The 25,708-nt window shown below is 39.6% G+C and overlaps 1 protein-coding gene across 5 annotated transcripts in view; it reads left to right on the top strand.

The window, feature by feature from the left end:
• Positions 1 to 19,074, top strand: part of EXTL3 (exostosin like glycosyltransferase 3) — a 127,800-nt gene extending 108,726 nt beyond the window's left edge. For all 5 annotated transcript variants that reach the window (XM_034421279.3, XM_034421281.3, XM_060693092.2 and 2 more), the window contains 4 exons: positions 12,555 to 12,682; positions 14,499 to 14,643; positions 15,324 to 15,452; positions 15,542 to 19,074. In XM_034421279.3, the coding sequence (XP_034277170.1) occupies positions 12,555 to 12,682; positions 14,499 to 14,643; positions 15,324 to 15,452; positions 15,542 to 15,751 (612 nt within the window). In that variant the 3' untranslated portion in view covers positions 15,752 to 19,074. The remainder of the gene's footprint in view (positions 1 to 12,554; positions 12,683 to 14,498; positions 14,644 to 15,323; positions 15,453 to 15,541) is intronic.
• The last annotated feature ends 6,634 nt before the right edge of the window (positions 19,075 to 25,708 follow it).

Raw genomic sequence — 25,708 nt, 5'->3', positions numbered from 1 at the left:
GGAAGGATACTATAAAATCCCCATTCCCACCTCACTTCAGGGGAAGGATGCTGCAAAATCCCCATTTCCTCCCGATCAGCTGGGACTCGGGAGGCAGAGAATAGATGGGGGCGAGGCCAGTCAGAACTTCTCTGAACTACTCAAAATTTCCGCTACTGGTTCTCCAGAACTGGTCAGAACCTGCTGAAACCCACCTCTGGGTTTATCTGTGTCCTCAGGGTCATCTCTTGTAATGCTCTCTACATGGAGCTCCCCTTGAAGAGCACTCGGAGGCTCCAACTGGTCCAGAATGCGGCCGCGCGGGTGGTTATGTGCGCAACTCGTTGTGCCCATGTGACACCCCTCCTGCGCAAGCTGCACTTGCTCCCAGTGGTCTTCCGGGTGCGATTCAAGGTGCTGGTTACCACCTTTAAAGCGCTCCATGGCATAGGACCCGGGTACCTTCGAGACCGACTTCTGCCACCAATAGCCTCCCACCGGCCAGTTCGCTCCCACAGAGAGGTCTCCTCAGGTGCCATTGGCCAAGTTATGTCGGCTGGCGACACCCAGGGGGAGAGCCTTCTCTGTGGGAGCCCCAGCCCTGTGGAATGAACTGCCTCCGGAAATACGTAAGATCCCTGACCTCCGGGTATTTCGCTGTGCACTGAAGACCCTGTTGTTCCCCCAGGCCGGGCTATTGACATGATAATTTTAAATTGGGGTATTTTAAATTTCTGGGGTTTTAAATGGAGCCAAATTTATTTAATAATTTTAAATTTTAAATTGATGTTTGTCTTGTGTTTTTAAATAGGCTGTACACCGCCCTGAGTCCTTCAGGAGAAGGGCGGTATAGAAATAAAATTATTATTATTATTATTATTATTATTATTATTATTATTATTATTATTATTATTATTATTATTATTATTATTATTATTATTATTATTATTATCTGAGTAGTGCAAATGGGTGTGGAGCATTCTTGGAACTGCTGAAAGGACTGTGTTGTAGACTGGAGAGAGATGATGTCGTATCCCTCTCCCTCTGAATAGCCCTCTCTCACAGAGGGGGAGGGATATGACACCATCTATCTCCAGCAGTTCCAAGAAGGCTCCACATCCATTTGCACTACTCAGGTCTTCAAAGAAAAACAAAGTCCAGTTACAGCTTGGCTGTATCAGGAATTCTGGGAGTTGAAGTCCACAGGTTGTAAAAGGGCCACAGTTGCCCACCCCTGAGAGAGTATATCAATGGGAGATCATCAAAGAATGCAAGGGCTGTAAATGATTGAATATATGCCATCAAATAATTTTCAATTCCTAGTGACCACATAGATAGATTTTTTCTCCATGATGATATGTCTTTGACCTGGTCTTTCAGCATTTCCAATCATGCACTCATCAACATCGTAACTGAGTCCATCCACTTTACTGCTGTACTCACCAGCTGCTTGCAAGGCCCAGTTCCAAATGGGCTGTGGCCCAGTATCGGGCCACGGCCTGGGAGTTGTGGACCTCTGAACTACTATAATCCCATCTTCTCAACATTTTGGCTTTGCCCTATAGAACTGGATGAGAGCTATTAAAAATAGAGTCGCCTCCTTTATGCAAAGCAGACATGCAGTTTAGATATTTTGTTGATATTACAGTACAATAAATTTGGGGGGTTTATGCAAAAGTTGAATATATACAGATGAATACATAAAATAATAAGTGTTCCTCTTGAATTGTTGTACGTGAAATTCAGATTAATTTTTCCTTCTACAGAGACCTGCAGCTTGAACTCAAATAAAAAGGTTGTCCCTATAGAAGAAAGTCAGTCTACCAGTTCTTATTAATCCCTGTGGCCATGAATATTCAAGTTTCTTGCTGTGAGTCATGCATTTTAAAACATTCTATAGTTTTGGATAGTCTGGTGCAACTGCTTAGGGCACTGTGGAGCACAGCATTTCTTTCATTGTTGTGCTATAAATTACTTTTGTCATCTACCGCTGGAGTATATTATTGCTTTCCTTGTAGATCTCAGGGGCATACTTGTTTGTGTGGTGTGAATGTCTGTATGCAAATCTGCATCCTATTATGCAAACACTCTGAAGGTTGTGAGATGCCTTGTGGATATTAAGTAGTGAGATCTACAATTTATATGTGTTCAACCTTGCAGGTGAGTAGAAATATTCCTGAGTTGCTAAGAAACAGCATTGAAAATATTACCAGTTATTTATCACAAGAGCAGTGGATTGATGAAGTTACATCATCATTTCTTGTGCTGGTGGAATTCATTGCCATATGAAGGTTTGGTAACCATAAACTGACGGGATGTGTTTTGTTTTATGATTATTGCTATTTTAATTTGTTATTCACTGCTCGGAGTTGATTATTGAGTGGGCAACCATTTTAAATGGTTTAAAATTTGTTAAACAAAAGATAAGCAAAAGCTGTCTGATTTCTTGGTGCTGCTTTGAAATTTATCCATCTCCCTGTTTGCCCGATAATGTCTATTATTTACCATTCCTACTGTGCTCAAGGTGCCTTGCAAAATATCTCTCTTCATGTCTGCTAGAAGTAAAGTACCTTGTCTGGAATGGCACAGTTGGGGATTTGGGTTAGGATCATTCTGGCATAAATAAAAATTCCTATTTGTACAGCGTATTTTTGGCTTGCTGGAGGATAAGTGCCCTGTTACTCTGAAGCTTATATGGGCATATTTGTACATGTGAAGGTGTATTTATAGCAGGGGTCTCCAACCTTGGCAACTTTAAGACTTGTGGATTTCAACTCCCAGAATTCTGGGAGTTGAAGTCCACAAGTCTTAAAGTTGCCAAGGTTGGAGACCCGGTCCCTAAAGCTGTGGTTTGCTTTCGCCACAGCTCTTTCTTAAACATACTACAAAGCTTTGGTGCCAAAACACTGAAAAAAACAACATTTTTTTTTGCTGTTGTTCAGATTAATGTGATAGGCCTAAGACTGGATTCAAATTATCAAGGGTAATGCTAAATACTCTCTCCACAAATATAAAAACTGGGGAAACTCTTGAAAATTATGTCTCAGTAAAGCATGTCTGTGTGTGCGTAGTATGTGTGAGGAGGAAATGGTTCCCAGTTGCTGAAAGGTTGCCTACTTGTTTCATTATTGATCACTTCAGCTTTGAGAAAACATTGAAAACAAAATTATTTTGATCTTGTAATCTCAGTTGTTGGATGCAGTTTTTGTGGATGGGAACAGTCCACACTCCATTTACTCCTCTTGATCAGACACGCTGCTCAAGACAGAGAGGAAAATAAAATTATTTACACATTTTTCTCTGTTTTAATAAAGCCCCATAATGGTGGCACAATACCTTAATTACATAGGTTAGGAATGAAAATGGATGATTGGAGAAATTGTCTGCCTTGTTTCTTTGAAGATGTTCAGCATAGTCATCTCTCATCCACCTATGATATTTGAGGCAAAAGGAAATAGCTTCCTACACTTTCTTTTTCTTTTATGCCTCCCAAAACCAGATATTAAACGCTGATTTAAAGTATCTTGGTAAATACTGCTGCCTTTGCATCATTTGAAATTTTTATTCTGCAGCCTAACTCCATAACTTTCTCTGGGAAGATCGGAGTGCTGACAGAAGCTCTCTTCATCTTTTATTTTCTGCAGGTCCGTTTCAAAGAAATTTCTTTTATGGATGTGAATTTTGTAGCGTTTTAAATATGAACAGATTCTGAAAGAGCTTTTCTGTTTGAGCAAGCTGGTTCCTCCTGTTGTTCGAAAGCTTTTAAACTATTTGTTGCATTTACTGTAGGTGTTAACTATACTCAATCTGGGAATTCAGCAAACCTGAATTATTAACGCCGTTGCTGGAATTTCTTAGACAAATAGCAAAGCCTACCTGAAAGAAACTCAAATTTTTCCTTCTTCAGTCTTCAGAATTTTTCATAGTGTTTCCATTTGCAGGGAAGGAAAATTATGCTTTTGCATAGTGTTCTACTAAAAATACAGAACAGGTGCAACTACACTTTCTTCATTGCGGTCTCTATAATTTGCATGTACAAGTTATGCACCTGTGTAGATCTCATTTGAAATCTTGTAGCGTTTACAGAGTTCTTGGCAAGAGTCCTTCTACCACCAGCATTCAAAACTGCCGGGATTAACTGTTAGGAATTGGGGCATCAAGTTTACCGCCAGTTGACAATACAATTCCTGAGATGGCCCATGATATTATGATATTGACATACGACCTTTCCACTCCATGCTTTTTGCCTTCAACCACTTAACCACCATGGTTTCTCAACTAATGATGATCATCATTTTAAATAATGATTCTGTAACAGATGGCTTTACATTTCATTGCTTTTACACTTCTAGGACATGTCTGTTCTTCAGGATGTCTCTGCAGGGCAGTCCTATTTGACCTTCCCCACTACTAGGGATTAAATATGCATCTAAACATCTTGGAAGTGCCCTAAATTCTGAGGATCTCTCATCATTTCCACTATCATAAGTTTTAGAATAATTTGTAAGAAAGGAATTACTGTATCTTTGATACCTTCTTGGTTCTTTCAGGCAAATTTAGGCAAATAAGTCACGGGTATAACCAAAGCCCAGATTAATCCCAAGCATACTTATGCATCCTATGCAAAGTGAGATCTGTAATCTGGAGATTGTCCTGCAAGTTACTCTTGCCTGTTTCCTACCAATTATGAGATATATTCATTGGAGCATCTTCTGTATCTTAGAACAGCTGAGTTGCAACGTTGAACATTGAAGTGTTGTGGAATATAAAGATCAAACTGCTATGGTATTTTCATGAACAAATCTCAGCCCAGTTTCCTTTCAAGAACTATTACATTACTGTTAACAGTTCTATTCTGTTTCTAATGGATGTTTTTAATTTAGGGGTTTTATTTTTAATATATAATGCTTCTCATATGTTGCTCATGGGGCTACAATTTCGGAGTCGCTGGCATTGGCCAGAGTTAGCTCATTGAAGAACCTTGGCAGTGAGCAACAACAGATGGAGTTGCTGAACTGAAAATATTCTGTATAATTGATAAGATGCAACCAAACCGAATTCTTGGTTTGAATTCTTTAAGTCATTTAAATGAGAGGACTTTACTTTTTCAACGGGGCCTCAATAAGAAGGTGATAAGACCCTTGAGTACAGATACCAGCTTTGACCTTATCCTGTTTTAATGGTCTGTAAATGGTTATAAATATTTGGCCACATATTTTCTGCTTCCTTACATCAGGAGGATTGAGGAAAGTGAGGGAAAAATGCTAAGAATGAGCTAGGTTCATTGATGATAAATACATATATTCAGAAGATTGGTTTCATTAAATGGAAGTGATGCATATTGGGGTATGAGATTTAGAATATGACAGATTTTTGAAATTGAAACCTCTTGACCTTGGAAGGACTATTTGATCTTTCCAAGTGACCAGAAGTGGTCTGATCTTTAAAATGTTTTGATCTTGAAGCATTTTGCATACTTTTATGAGAACTAAATTGGTAAGTAAGTTGATGAAAGTGAAAAGAATTAACCCATTTGACCTAAGGATTAAAAAAAATGCTATATGACAAAATAAAGGAGGTGAAATAACTTTTACATGGAGTTAGATCAATGTTATCTTCATGTGTGATGATTTATGATAGCCACGGATGGCCAATTAAGGCTCTTAAGTTACAGCCTGGCATGAATAAGACGTAACATGGTAGACTCTATTATAGAGGAAGATTCATTTTGTGTAAGGGAGGAGTTACAGGTGGTTACCACAGTAAATGATTGCATACTGAAGAAAGCATGAGGAAAGACAATGAGAAATAGCCATTGTTTGTTCTTCTCTGTTTTTCCATTTTGTTCATGCCATAAGGGTTGTTGGTTATCTTGGCCTTGCTGCTTCCCTAAGTCATCGCCTCTCCCATTTTTCCTCTTCCTGCTCTCCTCAGGAAAGTGTGCTAACCATCACACCACAAGGGAGAGTCCTAGAGTACATCTTTGTGTCCCTCTAACCTCTTTTCAGTTTCTTTTTAGTTGTCCATCTGCCTTCAACAAGAGCATTGTCTTCTCCCCTTTCCCAGGATCTGCTCCACATAAGATCCACACGAATCAATACTGTATGCAAAGCTAGATAATAAGAAGAGTATGGAGTTGTGCTTGTTCTTGACCTTTCTGGACTTTAAATTCTTGTTAATGCAGACAACTTCCACCTTGTCACCCCATTTCTATATCTGAGAGGTGGGGGGGGGAATCTCCAGAGCCTTTTCAGTAAAGCTGTAATGAGTGATTGTACGATTAACCTTACTTTAAGTAAGAGTGTCAAAACACCGTCCCAATATACTCTTTCCCATCACTGCTGTAAACGCCCACAGAGGTGCTGTGGTGTTAACAAAAGCTTTCCTAAGTTGGCAGAGCCTTTTACACAAAGTTACTAACTATGTTTGAATCTTTTGGCAACTCCGCTTTCCTTGCGAAATATTTAGAAGCTCTGCCAAGGGAAGCTTTCTTTGGCACCATTACCATACGCACCTTGAACTTCGAATTTAAGAAGTGCTTCTCAACCTTTTGCAGAGACAGCTTTCCTTAAAAACAAAACAAAACGAAAAGAAGCTCCTGGCATGAGTGGTAGCCACCTGTTATCACGGTCTTAATGATCATTTAACACCAGTTCTTCTCACTCAAGCTTCAGAGGGCCTTTTTGCTGTTGGCAGCATCTTGTCCTTGCCATTTGGTTAGTTCAACCTGCGAGAAGACAAAGTGATGTGACTCCTACCATGCTGCTATTTACTTCTCTGAGCAATGAACTAGAGATGTTTCCTGCTTTAAAGAGGCATATCCTGTGGATCTTGTCTTTGTAGCGGGCGTTGTGTGAAGTTATGTTTCTCTTCATCCTTTTACTATTTTCTTGAAAGCAATTTTGGTATTGCAATAGCTACTGTGGAATTACCACAGAGTGATCCAAGCCAGCAGTTTGTTCTGATACAAAGAGGGGAGAATGAAACTAAGGAGGCTCAACCTGCTTTGATTTGTTAACAAATCAAAGGTGCCTGTGATTTTCTGTGGAAGAGGGAGAGGCCTCCGTATCCCTTCCCATTTTTTTTTGGCAGGAGTGAGATGCTGAGTCACCGTGTCAGAACTCCTCCAAGGGAGCAGACATGTTCCTTGTTCTGGCAGGAAATTATATTTGACATTTAATTTGAAACATAAGCACAAAAATCTCCCTGTGATAATATGATAATGGGACCAAGTGAAGCAGAGTTTTAAATTGGCAGGATTAAGTGCTGTTTTAATGCTACCTTTGAATTTTCTTCTTGGGTTGATTGCTGGGCTAGCCAGAATCTGGTACTGATTAATAGCAATAGCAATAGCATTTTTTTTTTAATTTGATTTATATGCCGCCCTTCTCTGGAGACTCAGGGCGGCTTACAATGCGTTAAGCAATAGCCTTCATACTTTTGTATATTTATACAAAGTCAGCTTATTGCCCCCACAAACTGGGTCCTCATTTCACCTACCTTAGAAAGGATGGAAGGCTGAGTCAACCTTGAGCCTTGGAGAGATTCGAACCAGCAGTAAATTGCAGGCAGCTGTGTTAATAACAGAGTGCTTAGACCACTGTACTATCAAGGCTATTTAGGCATATATACTGCCCCATGGTGTTTATTAGCGCTCTCTGGGAAGTTTAAAATGTCAGCATTATTTGCATCTTGCCTCCAACAATCTGGGTCTTCATTTGACCAACCTTGGAAGGATGAAAGGCTGAGTCAAACTCGAGCTCTGTCAGAATCAAACACCAGGCTGTGGGCAGAGTTTGTAATACTGGCACTTTAACCCCTGCGCCACCAGGGCTCTTAATAGATAAGACTGGTTTGCTTAGTTTCTTAACTGAATAAAATTGAAAAAAAAAGTGCATTGATCAGCCATGTACCACACTGAATTACTCTTTTAACTGGTAATATTAGTTTGTTAGAATTAGAATTAGAAACTTGCTTTGCAAGAAAGAAGGTACTTGTCTACACCTTTCTAGCCTTACTGTTTCTTTTAGACCAGTGTTTCTCAACCTTGGAAGCTTGAAGATGGGTGGACTTCAACTCCCAGAATCCCCCAGCCAGCGCTGCTGGCTGGGGGATTCTGAGAGTTGAAGTCCACCCATCTTCAAGCTACTAAGGTTGAGAAACACTGTTTTAGACTGTTGGCAGCCATTGTTTCCTTAGTCTGCAACAGTTTTGGATCCCATTATTCATCAAGCAGCCACATAGCAAATGTAATTATGTCACAGAACCAAACAAATTTATTTCCATAATGGCACAGTATTGTTAGCAATACTGCCTTTGCTCAGAGAGGAATTTAGATTTAAATGAGGGAATAGAAGCACAAAGCATCACATTTGCAGATGACACTAAACTGGCAGGAATAGCCAACATTCCAGAAGGTGGGCTCAAGATCCAGATGGATCTCAACAGATTTGAACCCTGGGCCCTATCTAAGAAAATAAAATTCAATGTAGCTCTTTCAATCTAGCTGACCTCCAGCAGTGTAGACAACTTCCACAATCTATGACAATTGTCATATTGTCTGCAGAATTTGGGCAGCTGTTTGGGAGCTTGTTTAACAGCAAACCTGGACACTCATAAACACTTTTTACAAATTTGCTGATGAAATCCCGATTTCAGGATCAGATAAGTTCCAATCATACACAACTTGATTTGGATATTCTTGCTTATAAAACAGAAGCGCACATCCTTATCTGCATTGCTGTCACTATAATTTTTAAAGTCACAGTGGGGGAAAATATTAAATGCAGTACTAAATAAATAAAATATTTAGTGTCACATCTGAATTAAATTACAGGAGCCTGGATAGCTCAGCAGACTAATGCAATTGTAATTTAACTCCAGCTGTCTGCAATTAGTAAGTTCGAATCTCACCAGGCTCAAGGTTGACTCAGCCTTCCATCCTTTCTAATGTAGGTAAATTGAGGACCCAGTTTGTGGGGGCAATAAGCTGACTTTGTAAAAATATACAAAAGTATGAAGGCTATTGCTTAATGCATTGTAAGCCGCCCTGAGTCTCCGGAGAAGGGCGGCATATAAATCAAATTAAAAAAAAAAAGAATTTAAGGTTAGGTGTGGTTTGATTCTGTCTACTTTTCGGAGTTGGTCTATAGTACTCTACTCAAATGTCAAATATGGCCCTTCTTCATTGCTGATGTGTTTCATTGATTCTTCTAATTAGCTGTGATGGCGAACCTATGGCACTCGCGACAGAGGTGGCACGCAGCGCCCTCTCTGATGGCACTCCAGCTGTCACCCAGTTCAGGTCCGCTGCGCATGTGCGGGTGCCTCCCGCCGGCCAGCTGGTCTTCGGGTCTCTGCCACGCATGCATGGGGGGCAGGGCGCATGCGCTGGGGTTGGAGCACATGCATGGGGGACATGCATGCATTGCATTTTGGGAGTTCGGTTGCATGTGTGCACATTCATGCGCAAGCATGCACGCTTTGGGCACTCAGTCAGGAAAAAGTTAGCCATCACTGGCCTATATAATAGGTAATTGTTTTACTAGTGAAGAGAAGAAAGATCCTTATGCCACCTAGATATCAAGAGAAAAGCAAAATCTTTTCTCTTCAACTAGCAAAATCCTCAGGTTTGGTTTATGTTGTTTGTTTTACTAATCTCTTACAGTATATTTACTGTATATTGTATAGCAATAGCTCTTAGACTTATATACCGCTTTATAATACTTTACAGCCCTCTCTAAGTGGTTTACAAAGTCAGCATATTGCCCCTAACAATCTGGCTCCTCATTTTACCCACCTTGGAAGGATGGAAGGCTGAGTCAACCTTGAGCCTGGTGAGATTTGAACTGCCAAAATTGCAGGCAGCCGGCAGTCAGCAGAAGTAGCTTGCAGTACTGCACTCTAACCACTGCACCACCGCGGCTGAATATTGTATGCAGTTTATATGGTATATTATGGCAGATTATTATTGCAAAAAGTATCCAAATAAATATCTTAGATTTAAATCAAACCTTACTTTTAGTGAATGTATTCAGGATTATGAGCTCAATCTGTTTCCTAGTATCAAGCTGCTTATTTCAGATAGTCTAAGGAAAAAAAATCACTTTCTTTTTCCTCAACAGTGTTTTCTGTATATGGTGATCTTTACAAGAAAATAGCTGGAGAATTGATGTAACTGGTTGAGACACTTGCCTAGAATATATTGATTCACAGGCTTTTTGCACCTTAAATATCTCCAAGTAAATATTCTTTCCTTCTGTAAAAATCAATATAGCTTTACAGGTACATGATTGTTAGTACAGTAATGATTATTGATTGTTACCCAAACTGTGTGGAACAAAAACGTAAAATCTTTCTGAATGCATTCTGTGGTGTAGACTATTTTATATTTAAGATCCAGAAAATATAAGGACTAATTTCGCTTTTTAATTATTTAAAAATTAATTAGCCACCATAATTGTTGAGAATAGAACAGCTGGATATTTTTATGCTTGTGTGATATTACTAATTTCCTTATTTAAAAAATGATACGTTCCATCAAGTGGGGTGGGGGTTCGCAGGAGTTCGGGAGAACCTCTAGCTAAGATTCTGTGCAGTTCAGAGAACCCCCAAATCCCACTCCTGGCTGGCCCTTCCCACCCCACCCCTCCCCTCCCAGGAGTCCCCACATGGTCCGTTTTGGATGCAGGTAAGTGCAGGGCATGCACGGTGGCTCGGGGAGGGTGAAAAATGGGCTTACTTCGGGAAGTTTGGGAAGGCCAGAAATGGGCCTGTTTCTGGCCTCCAGAGGGCCTCCGGAACCTGGGGAGGCCGTTTTTGCCCTCCCGGAGACTCAAGAAAAGGCCAGGGAGGGCAAAAACACCCTCCCCACCATGGTGCAGGAGGCCGACATGGCCATGCCCACCGAGCAACTAGGCAAATAACCCCTTGCTAAATTTTTTGAAGCCCACCCCTGGGCATATATATGCAATGTGTATCTTTTGCACATAATCTAAAGCTTTGCAATCTTCATAGAGATGAGGCTGTAATAGATGCATGTAGAGCTTTGAATAAATAACAGTTCTATTATTTCATCCATTGCTTCTGGTATTTGGAAGTATTTCGCTCTCTCATCCTTCTTAGAGAGGATAGACCATGCTATAACAGCAGAGACTTTTGGGAATACAGTGGAACATGTCTTTTTTTTTTTTCATGTCCAAAGGTCAGGAGAACCCAGAGTGGCAGTTCTGTGCATTGGGGCTTAGTAATTGATTAACCATTCTGTTTTTTCTGTGTTTTTCCTTCTAATTAATTATGTTTCAGTTTTGGATTAATATTTTCTAAAATGCTGCTTGCCTTCTCCCTTCGGTTAGCTGTTGACAGGGGGGAAAGGCTAATGTTGATTTAATGCAGGATCTTAAATCATATCAGCTGTCACCCAGTTCTTTTTAATAAATATTTTCCACTGTTCAGGGCAGGATTTCTTTTTATGATAGGATCCAAGGGTACTCTTATTTAATGACCTCTTATTGCCACCGTGGTCTATCTTTCTTCATGGGTATTGCTTGCTTTAAAAAAAAATATCACTCTGGTGATTGTGGGAAAGAGTTATTTATGTTTGTAGCAGTGGGAACTTGATATTTTAGAATAGCAGTTTATATACTCTGATTTCCCAAGGAGGCAAACAGTTGCTCTACAATGAACATATACCCGTACACGATGAACTCACAAAGAATACACTGAGTAGAGATCAGAGATTTTGCTTCCAGCCAAACCCTGGCTTTCCATTCAGCCCTACTTGTTTCTTTGTTTGTTTGTTTGCTTGTTGAACTATTTTCCCATTTTCTGATCTGCCCATTTCCCTCAAAGAGGGACTCTTATCCCAAAGAGATAGAAACAGGCAACAAACTCTTTGGCAATTTAGTGCCAAAATCTTTCTTTGAATAAGATATACCAATTCAAACTGTGCACTGTGTGTTTGATATTTTCCCCATGAAAAGGTTTATGCAAATAAACACCCACCCAAAAAACTGGCATATTTAGCCCGACACAATAACCAGTAGACATCATGGGGGAAAGGCAGCATCCAAATGGGAATCTTTTCTCATGGTCTGTCGTGGAAAGTCCAAAAAGAGCACCCAGATAGATGATCTTAAGCTCTAAAGTTTAGGGAGGGCTCAGGGCCAGCAGGCAAGAGAAGACTACCCCAAGTTAAGGACAAAACTGGAGTCAAGCACTGTCATAACTTCCCACCATTTTTCCAAAACTCTACCTTCTCCCCCAAGAGAAATGTAGTTTACTATTCTTCTGCTATGCCTATATACCGTGTTTTTCCAAAAATAAGACCCAACCCAAAAATAAGCCCTAGCCTGACTTTTTTTGGGGTGGGCCTAATAAAAGCCCTACCCCAAAAGTAAGCCCGAGGGATGGGCGTGGCCAGCACAAGAGGCAATGAGCTCTGATATATCTGATTTGTACTTTATGTATCTGCTTAAACAAATTCTGATGTGATTATATCCATTATGGCCATTATTAGATATGACACCCTAAAGAAAAGACAAAAAAACCAAGTCTAAAGGTGTATATATTTTTAGGTTGTACGGACTGAGAAGAATAGTTTGAATAATCGGTTTCTGCCCTGGGATGAGATTGAAACAGAAGCCATTTTGTCCATTGATGATGATGCCCACCTTCGCCATGATGAGATCATGTTTGGATTCAGGTGAGTGAAATCTAATTTTTAATCATCAGCCATTAGTATCAGGTCTGAACTCTCTGTGGGGGCACCTACCCTCTGGAATCAATTGCCTCCAGAGATAAGGAGAATCCAAGACCTCAGTGCCTTCCGTCGTGCCCTTAAAACCTTCCTTTTCCAGCAAGCCGGGCTGGCCTAATTTTTTTAAAGTGTTTTTAAGTGTTTTGTTTATTGTTTTTAATTAATGGGGCCAAATTTATATATGTATATTTTAACTGTATTTTAATATTTGTACTTGATGTTTTTACTTGGCTGTTCACCGCCCTGAGTCCTCAGGGAGAAGGGCGGTATACAAATTCAAAATAAAATAAAATAAATAAAAAAATAAAATTGTCTGTTTCCATCAAGATTTGCAGATATGGAGGATTACAATTCCTGTTATCGTTACTTGCTTTGGCCATTTCTGTGCTGATTGGGAAGTATGGAATTTTGAAACCAATGTATAACTTTCTTTCATGTTTGCCATTATAACACTGGTCTTCATGCATTATTATTATTATTATTATTATTATTATTATTATTATTATTATTATTATTATTATTATTATTATTATTATTATTATTTACTTTATTCATTAAGTATGAAACTCAATCAACTGAACATTCAAAAATGCATCACAAATACCATTGACTGGTGCTAATGGTTGATATGGGTTGCTGCCAGTGTCCTAGGTATCAACCAAGTACCTTCTTAAGATGTACGATGTTCCAAGTTGTGCAGTTTTTTGCAGTTCCGCTGGTGTTATTTCAGGAAGCTGCAATTTGTTCATGTATCTTATAAAATTCTTGGACATGGTACCAAGTGCCCCGAGCATGTGGGAGGGAGGAGTGTGCAAGTGTTCTATTTATAATATTTTTAAAGCTGAAGAACAAAAACAATTATCTTACGGCCTTGACTATCTTCTCTTTCCTCCCTTCCCTCCTTACAAGTAAAAATAATCTTTCCCAACCTTATAGGATATTTTCTGAAAAATCAGCTTTATGATTGCATTTCTCTGTGTTCTTAACTCCCACCATATGGAGACACTTGTTTTTAGCATACTTCATTTTTAGTAACAAATTGCTATTTATACCACTATTAAAAGAGCCTGTTTGCTGGCATGACATAAACAGCCATGGGAATATCACAGACAGGGATGTAAGCCAATATTGGAAGACAGAGCAGCAAGAAGAAGGCAGGATTTTTGGATAAAAGTTCCCATGCAAGAAAAGCAGCTCTTTTCAAATTGTTAAAAGCAACCAAATTGGTTCTGAAGCTGTGACAACTGCTTCAGAAAGATAGAGAAATTTTTGTTGAAAATGATGTTGCTGCTTTAATGGTTTGAAAAGAGGTGCTTTATATTCATTCCTGCCATTGTGAAGCACCTTTTTTCAAAAGCTTTACACGCTCTCTTAGTGTCGGAACATCTGAATATAGCCTCAATATGAGATGGTCTCAGGTTTCACTGCCAAAATAATTAGAATTTGGATTGTTATTTGTGCTCAAGGTCAAGCAGTGAAAAAGAGAGTCAAAGTGTTATATCACTTCACCAGTTTTTCTCACAAAAAAAGGTTGAGAGTATTACTGTAGTTTAATGCATCTGAAGTGGAGGCCCATTCATCCCAATTCTAGAAAGTGGGGGTGGAGGAACCCTTTAAACCTTTTTAAGTTTTAAAAAATCTAAATGTGTAATATAGACAACTCAATAATAGGGATCATGCAATAGCAAACATCTCTCTGTTTCTTGTCTCTCCAGCATGTTCCACCTCTGCCTGCTTTAAGTTATTTTGTTTGTCTTTGTAGGGTCTGGAGAGAAGCTCGGGACCGCATTGTAGGATTCCCTGGGAGGTACCATGCATGGGACATCCCTCACCAGTCCTGGCTCTACAACTCCAATTACTCCTGTGAACTGTCCATGGTACTGACGGGGGCTGCTTTTTTCCACAAAGTGAGTGGCAAATCTTTAGAGAGAACCGTATTTCATGATGACTTAGGCCAAATACTTGTTCTAATGAGGAAAACTGCAAGATTACTAGTTGTGGAGAATTTAAGTTTTTCCTTAGTTTTCCAACGCAAGTGTAGTCTGGAAACAGTGATATCAATCTGTGACCAGGAGCATTTCTATGTGCTATGTGTTGCTGTGCAAGTATGTTTGGCTTTGATGTACTATGTGTTGGAAGTAAAGGAGGACAGCTACTAATAATCTCTGTGTTGCTGTTCCCTATCAAGGGCTACATTTTACTGTATGACCATTTTGACCAATCAAAATCCTGGGTTTGGACTGAATAGGGTTGTTTGCTCATCGGGATTATTGAATTTGAGTCACAAATTGCCTATTGAATCTCCGATTCCTGCCTTACATCCAGACTCATTCAAGTTCTGTTGTTCCAGTGAGAAGATGTATCTAGAGATAATAAATTCATATTTCCACTTTTGATGATGTCACTTTGCCTCTTAAAGAGCACATATGTTAGCTGTCATGAAAACTTTATTATACGTGTGTATCTTGATTAAAGGGTAAAGTTAGTATGCATATCTAATGTCATCGGATAAAAGATTTTGCTTCTACTTCTTTGGTAACATTTTCGTACTTTTTAAATGTGTGCTCATTTTTCCTTCTGCTTGTAGTACTACGCCTACCTGTATTCTTATGTGATGCCACAGGCCATCCGTGATATGGTAGATGAATATATCAACTGTGAGGATATTGCCATGAACTTCCTGGTTTCTCATATTACTAGGAAACCACCAATCAAGGTCAGTGCTTGCCGAAACATTGAGAAAGGCAGTTTCCCCCCAAGAACATGAATATAATATGATCATGTTTCCTGCTCTCTTGTGCCCAGGTGACTTCCCGGTGGACTTTCCGTTGCCCTGGCTGTCCTCAGGCACTCTCCCATGATGACTCCCATTTTCACGAGCGGCACAAATGCATCAACTTCTTCGTCAAAGTCTATGGCTACATGCCCTTGCTGTATACGCAGTTCCGTGTTGACTCAGTCCTCTTCAAGACCCGGTTACCACACGACAAGACTAAATGTTTCAAATTCATCTAAACAGAAGACATGGCTGTGGATGTCTGGAACTGGCCTATGGACAAGGCAGAAAGGTCAATGAACTGGGGGACAGTTGCCCCTTTCTGTTTATATTGGGACACAAGCTCTGCCAGAACTGTATGGCACAGGACTCCGTTGAACGAGACAGCTTTGACTCACTTACTCAGAAAAAATAAAAGACTTTCTTTAGATCCCCAGTAAGTTGTTTCACCAAGGGTATAACTGGGGTTTTAAGAATATTAATTATTATTTAAAATGAAAGTGTTTTAGATATACCTTTTAAGACCTTTTGGGATGGGGGGTGGGGAGGGAAGTATAATTTGATTTTCTTTTCTTCCCAGCCTAATGATGCTTGTAGGGAAGCAGAGACCTAAGAAATTCCTGTATTCCTTAGTGAGCAAGTTGTGCAGTTGGGAAAGTTGGATTGGTCACCAGAGGCTCATAACTGCTTGCTCTTTGGTCTAATGTGCTTCAGATCTGGATTTCACAGAGGAAATTATGCATTCCCTCCACCCAGAACTCATCTGTTTCCCTTAGTAGCTCCAAGGAGCTCATTGCTATGGTCAAGCTTTTTCCTTTTTCTCTCTCACTGACTTCGTTGTAAAGCAAGGTCCTCCCAGAATGCTGCCTGTCCTGTGTGCCTGCTGATGGATTATCTCACAACACCACGGTGACTTCCTGTCTGTGCTCCCAATTTATGGCTGCTAGTTGCCTCAGAGGAAAGATAGCTGGAACCCCCTTTCTACTTTTCCTTCTCAGATCCTAGATGCTGCTTTTTCTGCCATTAACAAAGCTCTGTTCCACTGTCTCCCTGGCCTTGGAAGATTTGGTTCAGCTCAGAGGTCTTGATTGACAGATTATTTATTGATTCTGTTTTCATGCCAAGTTTCCTTATGGTTAACTGGACCATGGTTTTATTCAATTGACCCAATTTTCTGGGTTTGCATGACATACTGAAACACAGACTAACTGCACAGGCTGAGTTTGGGCAGCATGGGAATCTAAACTGGTGGATTGCTAGTTTGTATTTCAATGTGTCATGTGAATACAGCCATAAAATATGGACAACTATGTTACTTATGAGCTTAGTGCCAACAGAACAGGCTAAAAGAAGCAGATGTGTCTCAAAGATGAGTGAGATCTCTGTGAAAACCCTTTGGATGAGGACTTGTAGTGAATCTGCCATAATTCTACATCTCCTGCATGTGCAGATATTTTCTGTCCCCCGTCTTCCTTCTATGTGGTCGTGGGCCTCTTGCGTTCAAGACAAAGAAATGGTTCTGGCTTGGTAATGGAATTTGTATCGATTCCAACCTCTGGGATCAATTCTGCAGACACAAGCATGAACTGAACAGGTTTCTGTGGCCTAGTTTCTTAGCCCTTTTCCTCCCGGTATCCCCTTTTCATTTTAACTACATTCATAGCCGTTGTTAAAACATTCTGGAAATTTCTTGTTGGCAATGTGTGTGTAGGTATGGGAGTGAGTCTCAATTTATGTATAAGCTGCATTTTTTCTACCTTTCATACCCCAAATTGCTAATTTTCAAAGAGGTCCATTCCAGTACACTCTTCCCAAAGTAGGCCACCAGTAAATAGTTTTGGAACAACTGAGAAATGGGTGTAATAACTGCTGTCATTTCTAAACCCCTAACCTTAATTGAGCTGTTTCTTTTCATTTGTGGAAAGATAATTATTAATAAATTACCCAGATTCCTATAGCATCTATAAAAAGTTGGCACTCCTGTAACAAATGTTTCTGAGGGAATATAATTTCTATGTGCCTCTTCCCCCACGGACCATTTGGTAATGCCAAAACTTCTGTAGAGTTGCACTGCTTATTTGTAGCTTAGCTGTACTGAATGTTACCATATTTGGGCAGTATTAACTACCCATTTCCTTATTTCCCCTTTTAACATTTACTTTAAATTACAAATGCTCAGAGTTATCAGTTCTATCACAGTCTTAAGGAATGGCCAATCCTAGGTATATAGCCTCTCATTTGCACAAGAACAGCACAGGTGTCTCCTTGATAAAGTAACAGAACATGGTGCTGATCATTCCTCACTGAAGTAGGTCCATGCCCCACATTTAGACTGCAGTTATTTAGTGATGCTGCTGAATTCATAGGTGGTTGAACGTCCCCCAAAGAAAAGGCAAAAAGAAGGGCAAGTTGGAAGTATTTCATCAATCATGTTTGGTTTAAGTTGAGTTTGACTGGCCTGTTGTGATCTCTTTTACACATTTAGGTTTGCATGCACATACAGATCTAAATGTATTCAGGGCATTGTTCTAATACTCAATTTAAACTAAGCCTTTTGGGGGTGAAGGTAGCTGTGCGTTGATGGTATTTTGTCTTATTCCGACTCTTGTTACTTGCTCAGAAAATTACTTCCTGGTAAATATGTGACTCATCCCATTTTCCAGGCTGAGCAATGCATTTGCTTACCCAGTTCTTTCAGGCATCAATTTTGAGTTGAGATTGTATTTTTTTTCTTAAGCTTGGAGTGTTTACGCTGCAACAGGAGTCCTTCCATCTTTGTGTCACAGCTTGCAATTAATCCAAGTTGTTCCCCTCAATGGATAGGGCTATCCTGATCGACCATAGTAAGCTGTGATGCTTCCAGACCTCTATCATGTAAACTCATATTACAACGCTAATATGCTTCAAAGACATAAGCAAGTGCCATCTCTTCATTTATAAAGTTTATAACACGTACCCTCTCTTGGGTTTTAAGTATCTACTGGTGATGGATACTCACTTTAAATATCATCCCAAATATGAATTTGGAAAGGCATAGAATGTGAAGAAGCTTAAATCTAGTCTTACTCTACTGGATTTCATGCTTGATCTGCTGGGAGAATGAACATGTTGCTTTTTATGTATCATTCTTCCAGTGAAAATAAGAAGAAAATAAACAATCATATGAATTGTACTTTTATCAGGCCTTCAAATCAATCAGCAGATCTCACCATACTTTGACCACGCATGATAAAAATTTCCAACGATAACTCTGCTGTAGTTGATATGCTTTTCTGTTAAAATGGTGGATTTCCTTTCCTTTGAGAACAGGATGGTAAAACAGAGGGAAAACTTCCTATTTCATGGCATTCTGGAATGCCAACCACTGTAAATGGCCCTTCCTTTCTCCCTACTCTGCTACAGGATTTTTTTTTTAAAAAAAAGCTTGGTGAGCGTCACATTTTAAATAATGGTTTAAGAAAAAAAAAGTGAGTCTAAAGCCTTGGGGCTCTAAAACCTTGAGCACAATACTCATATGCTGAATTTTGTAAAAGAATAAAATAAACACTGAGTTTACCTTGAATGTGTCTAATTGTCAGCCATTCACAATGAAAGAAAGTTGATGATGGAAAACATGTGAGCCATGCAGATTGAAAACCAATGGCCCTAAATGCTCCGTTGTCAACAGCTGACCTTTCTGGCACAGAACTGGCCATGGTGCTGAATTGAAAATCAATTAAAAAAATCCCTGAGCCATTGAACGTCTTAATTACATTTGCTTTGGTTTGTGCAACTCTTTTATTATTACTGTTACAGTGGTTATGTTGGCTGTGGTGTTAGTGATAATGCTATTTGTGGAAATGCACAGATGTGAAAAATAAAATGTTAATTTTATATTTTAGGCAGAAGGATGAGAACTTGTATTGGATTTGGACTACTAAGGATTTGATCCTTAACTCACAGTTGTACATATGCTGGCAGTCATAAATCTACATGCTTTATATTTTCAAATGGGAGGAGGGAAAACAGGGTTCAACATCTCATTTGATCTTTACTTGCTTCCTACATGTTCCCACTGTTCACAGAAGTGGCAGCAGTATTCCTAAGAGGATAGGGCCTTCTGTTTTACCCATATTGCAGCTGTTGGTTATTGCCAGGAACAGAGCTAGTAGAATTTGTAAAAAACAAAACAAAACCCTGTGCAGATAATAAAAGAGTTTGATGCTTTTGGAAAAACATCTGTATTGAGTAGATCAAATGCAAATGAGACTGTAAAGCAGGGGTGTCAAACTCAAGGCCTGGAGGCCAGATCCGACCCATGGGGTGCTTAGATCTGGCCCGCAGGACTGCCCTGGAAACAGCAAAGGACTGGCCCTTGGTGCCTCTGCCAGTGAAAACGGAGCTCCTGAGGGCTGCGTGCGGTCCTCCTGAGCTCCGTTTTCACTGGCAGAGGGTTGCAGGATGTTGTCGCAGCCAAAAACAGAGCTTGGGAGCCTGATTTTTCTGGCAGAGCATGCGGGTCACCACAGGCCCCCAACACAAGTGAGGCCAAGCTGGCCACGCCCCTCCACCCCCCCAAGGTCATACACAACCCTGATGCGGCCCTCAATGAAATTGAGTTTGACACCCATGCTGTAAAAGCACATATTCTATAGAAAGAATTCAGAAAAAATGTTTTGATTCAGGTTTTAAGGAAATACCCAAGGGAGCAACTAAAAAGATGTGCTTTGGCCAGCGGCTTTAATGATTTAGATACAACACTATTGCTGTGTTCTATCTGGAACAGCCATCTTACTGCTTACTACAAGCTGCAATTTTTTCCTGGGAACTGTGATGAAGTTGAGGGGACAGGAGGAACAAATAGTCCCTTAGGAGAACTCATTTCACACTTGTTGTTTTGGTATCAATGGGCTCTCCCTCTGATGGCTCTGTCTAAAGAGGGTGCAAAGCATTAGCCTTGGCTAGGAAAAAGCAGTGTGCACTCAAGATAAAAAAAAATTTATCATGACTACCAATTTGTGATTATTATTTTTTTTTAAATTTCAACATTAACATGAATCTAAACGGTGGAAGATGATTGGGTCCTGAAAAACTAATTTTAGAGCCTTCATTTTTTAATTTTATAGCTTTCTTTACTGCACGTTACCCTTGTTTTTAGACAAAGCTTGTATCTTAAAATGGCTCACATCAGTATTAAAAAATACATCTTGCCCTCTGGCACAAGGGAGTGGAAGTGGAAGGAAATGCGAAAGTTCCTCCAGGATAGAAACAGGTGTTAAAAGATATACAAGCGTATTCATGTTGTTCCTGCTGGATTGAGCTTCCCTTCCATCTCACTTGAATAGTGATTGTTTCAGATACGAACAATGCCCTTCCTTCCTTCCTTGTTATGGCTGAAGCTTGTCTTATAACAGTGCTCTCCAATTTCTTTGAATGCTGAGCACATTTGGAATGTTAAAAGCATATTCTTCTCTTTCAAACTGGCTGGTGTGAAGAGAGGATGTGTCCATTCACAAAAACAATTGCAATAGGTCAAACTAGCCACAAAGCATTAATGAACAATAATGTTCACTATCGTTTTTTTTTTCCTGCTGGGAAAGTTAATTAACTTCCAAACAAAGCACTGGATTGCCGTCACTTGCCCATTTTAATTTTTTTAAATAAAACATTTGGATTCTGTTTGTACGCTAGATGCAGAAAATAAGACCTCCCCGGATAATAAGCCCAATCGGGCTTTTGAACGCATGTGCTAAAATATGCCCTCCCCTGAAAATAAGCCCTCCCCAAAAATATGCGTAGCCGGTCCCCATTTCCTCAGGTTAGGGTTAGGAAGACAGAGGTGGAAATCAGGTAAGATGGCAAGAGGAGCCCTGTCTTGCTCCGCATACCCCAAAATAATAAGACCGCCCCCGAAAATAAGGCCACGGGCTTATTTTGGGGTTCAAAAAATATAAGACGGTCTTATATAAGACATGTTTCGGGGAAACATGGTAGATTTTTTTTTTATAGTCTTGAATTATCTTGGAGATACCTTTGCAGATTCCAGCTTCTACTTTTTACAATGCTTATTTATATATAAATATTAACTTATGTGGCAAAGCGCCTGGGACGTGCCAAGAGAGCCTAGTCCTATTGACTTTCATGAGAATTATTGGAGATTTCAGTGTTAATATTATTTATTACACTTAAAGAGGCAGGGCTGAGTGTAAAGGTACTCCGATTTTCAATGAATCTTGTCAGACCCTCCCTCCTCCAGATGACCAGACCTGTAGGTGGGTGAATGAAATCATTTAAACATACCTTCGTATCTGGATCAGGGAGATAACCGTTCTAGACTGCAACATAGCTAGTCTGGAATTCCATATAGATAACAGGATCTTGTGACCTTAATCAGAGCTTATTCTGATAATGGAACAAGCCTTTTGGTTTGAATCAATGTGTTGATTGCATCCGTTAACTATAAAGGCCTTTGCCAATCAAATTTGACTCAAGGTGATTAGTTTTGTATCAACAATTTTCCACTTGTGCTTTTGGGAATTTCTTAAAAACTCCCTGGCCTAGCCTACAACATTGGGCTTTCCAAGTATTAACTAGCTCTGGTTAGTCTTGTTTGGTTTTTTAATTTCTTTTTCTTTTTGAATATTTTTTTTATTTTATTCAGAGAGTTAAGGTAAAATACAAACTCCCCCCAAAAAAAGATTTATTTTTTTACAAATATATTATCCTCCCTCAGTTAAATACCAAATGTATTGCAACAATATTGGTTTCCCCCTCCCTTGCAAAGCAGGCCCAAAATTTATAAACTACTACATCTACTTGCTATCAGTATGACCTGCCATCCATCTCCTATATAAATACAAAGTAATTAACAGGTGAACCAACAACAAAGTTAAAAGAGCCTTGGTAGTACAGTGGTCTAAAGCACCCTGTTATTAAGACCAGCTGCCTGCAATTACTGCAGGTTCGAATCTCGCCAGGCTCAAGGTTGACTCAGCCTTCCATCCTTTCTAAGGTAGGTAAATTGAGGACCCAGTTGTGGGGGAAATAAGCTGACTTTGTATAAATATACAAAAGGATAAAGGCTATTGCTTAGCGCATTGTAAGCTGCCCTGAGTCTCCGGAGAAGGGCGGCATATAAATCAAATTAAAAAAAAAAAAAAAACTTCAAAGCCCTCTGTTAACAATCTTTTATTGTACTGGACTTATAGAAAGACTACAATGATTTCTTATCTACCATAGATCAGTCCGGGATCAAATATTCTTGTTTGAATCTTAATAGAATAACTTTTCCTTAAGATTTTGGTTGAGAATTTTCCTAACAATTGTATCTTCTACCCCAGAATCATAAATCTGTTGTCGACCCATATTCCCAAAAAAGTCCAGTCCAAATTGTTTACTAGTTATAACACCATTTCCCAGTCACCATTACCTTTAAGTTGATGCATTGTAGGCAGAAACATAAACATAAAAGAAAAACTCATCCATCAAACATTAAAAAAGTTAATATGTATATATGTGTTAGGTTTTTTTATGCACTTTTAAAAATGTTTGTTTTGTTCTTTTTTTTAAATTGGACTTTACCTTTTTGAATGAAATAAAAATAGATTTTAAAAAAACTAAGACCAGAGCTTTTTAAAAGTTAAGAAAATGAGAAATCTCTGCAGTGAAAACCCAACGTAAATGTAAACCCAAACAAGTCACTTTCACTACCCAGAAAATGTCCAACTTCCATACAGAGAAAGCGAAAGTAATTCAGAATGGCAGAATAAAACAGTTAAAAAATGGGAAGGGATTGGAGTAAATCAGCATTCAGCCAGTCAGTTAACTTTTAAAAGAAAGATTGAGATAAAAAATTCAAAGTGTGCAGTTAAAACCAAGGTATGCTTTAAAAAAAACCCCAAACAGCTGAAAGGAAAGATGGAGATCCAATTTTCCAATGGCTCCTTCTGGGAATTGTGATCCTCAAGATTCCTCTTCCTGGGTAACTACACCATCATCCATGTGTGGGGTAGTTCCTAACTGTTCCCATTCAGATCTAGGGAGCAGGCTACCAAAGAACCAATATTGGCAGCAAAGTCAGCTGTTTGTTGGCAAGAGAAACAAATCTCCCTACCACTCGGCATGCCAACTTGGGGGAAGTTTTATTTGGCTTTTTCAAAACATACAAGGTTGCCTTAAGTATTGCTACTTGGTATATTACTCAAATTAACTGTGCACTATTAAATCAGTTTTAAGGTCTCTTGCATTCAAAAGCATTGGGTAAATCCAGAAAATGAGTTAATTCAGTAACCAGATTAATTGCATTGGTTCATTAATAAAGAATATATATAGTTCAAGGCTAAACAGTTGAGTTCTTGATTTTCTCTGAGCTTGGTTATTTGCAAACTTATTTCCACCTCAGCCAAAACTGTCAAGGCAAGACATGCATTATATATATTGACAATCTTGGTTGGGCTGGGCTTGCTTAGGTTGTTGATGTTACTGCAGGACAACAACCCAGTAAGAGAACACCAAGAACCCAATAATTGTATTGTCTCAACGCAGCCAAATAATGGCATTATGAAAGACCCGGGCGCTTGGATGCAGTCTTAAGACCCTGTCTCTTAGGGGACATGCAGAAAGTGACTCGTTCAAAGCAGGTTTAATCTTCTCTACCAAGCATGCTAACTGGTTTAGTGCTTTACATTTCCATTCAGAATAAAATGTCATCAATTGCCTATTTGATACAAACCAGTAAAAGCAGGGGTGGGATCCTACCGGTTCAACAACTGGTTTGCTAAAAGCACGCTTCGCATGCATGCTCTCGCTATGCTCGCACACACCAGATGCACACTGTGCGTGCGTGCACAGTTTGGAGAAAACTTGCCTTCCGCATTGCTGCCGGCAAAGAAAACAGCTGAGGTGCGGCAATCCACTCTGCCGCGCCGATCAGCTGGGCTTTGGAAATGGAAATATAGGTGAGTATAATGCAGGGGCGGGCGGGTAGGCCCACTTCAAAATCAGAGCAAACCAGTTCACTCATGGCTGAAAGTCGGAGCTAATGGTTCGCCTGAACCAGTAGAATCCTAACACCGAGTAAGAGGTACATGCTGTCAAGGAAAACAAAGGAGTATTAAAATCCACAAAAACTCAGCCCAATCTACCGTGTTTCCCCAAAAATAAGACCCTGTCATATTTTTTTGAACCCTGAAATAAGCGCTTGGCCTTATTGCCATGCGCTCAAAAGCCAGATTGGCCTTATTATCAGGGGGTGTCTTATTTTGGGGGAAACTGGGTACTGTTAAGAGGGAACACTGAATGCTGTCTTGACCATCTACACAAAAGGGTGGGATATAAATCCAATACCAAATAAATTCCTTTTCTGGCTCAGGCACTGACGATCTGCCTAGTTCTGCCACATTGCTAAAAGTCAAGCCACCCTGGAGGCTTCATGATGTACTCCTGCCAGGTTTTCCTGCTAGAACGCTTTTAAGTCCACACTTCTGGCATATCTTGGTGGTCTCCGAAATCCAACTTCCAAATCCAGCAAAAAATGAACTTCAATGCTGTTGACTGCTGTGGCATTTAAGTATAAGGATAATAGATTAAACGGCAAGAACAAGATAATGAAGAGGCTTCACAGCTAATGATTCAGAAACAGTCCTGCTACGTGAAGGATGCACTCTGTGGAACTTTCAGATGTTCAAAGCACTTTAATGACTGCTAGGCAGGTATTAGAGCCTCTAATGATCTCTAGTCAAAGCTCTCACTGACTGCAGAGATCTGTTTTGAAGATACACAGCCTTCAAATCCTGTAATGGAAAGCTGCATTTTTTTCTGGTGCTTTATTAGAAACGGGAGCAAAGCAACCAATTCCATGTCCAAACATTAGTTGTCTTATTCAGAATCCACCCCTAACCCTAGCCCATCTGCATTCACATAAGGGTTAGGTGGGGTTTTTTTGTATTTGTTTATACAGAAAACAATGATTGTCTGCTATACAGATGTTGTATATTTTCTGTCTTTTTCTACCCACTGAGTAAAATCCTGGGATCCTTGTACTGCTGCCCATTGAATTTTCTTTTCATCTTTTTTTTATTATTATTATTAACACAACTAAAAGCTAAAACCAGGTCTGCTTTCCCAAGATGAGAAAACAATTACAGTTTAATGGAACTGGGGAAGAAAAAAAAAGACCTCACCCCAATTTCGGGGAGGGCTGACATCCATCTGCTAAA

This window comes from Pantherophis guttatus, chromosome 1, assembly GCF_059756535.1.
Source record: "Pantherophis guttatus breed Tessera chromosome 1, ASM5975653v1, whole genome shotgun sequence".
Taxonomy (NCBI): Eukaryota; Metazoa; Chordata; class Lepidosauria; order Squamata; family Colubridae; genus Pantherophis; species Pantherophis guttatus.
This window is presented reverse-complemented; position numbering and strand designations above follow the sequence as displayed.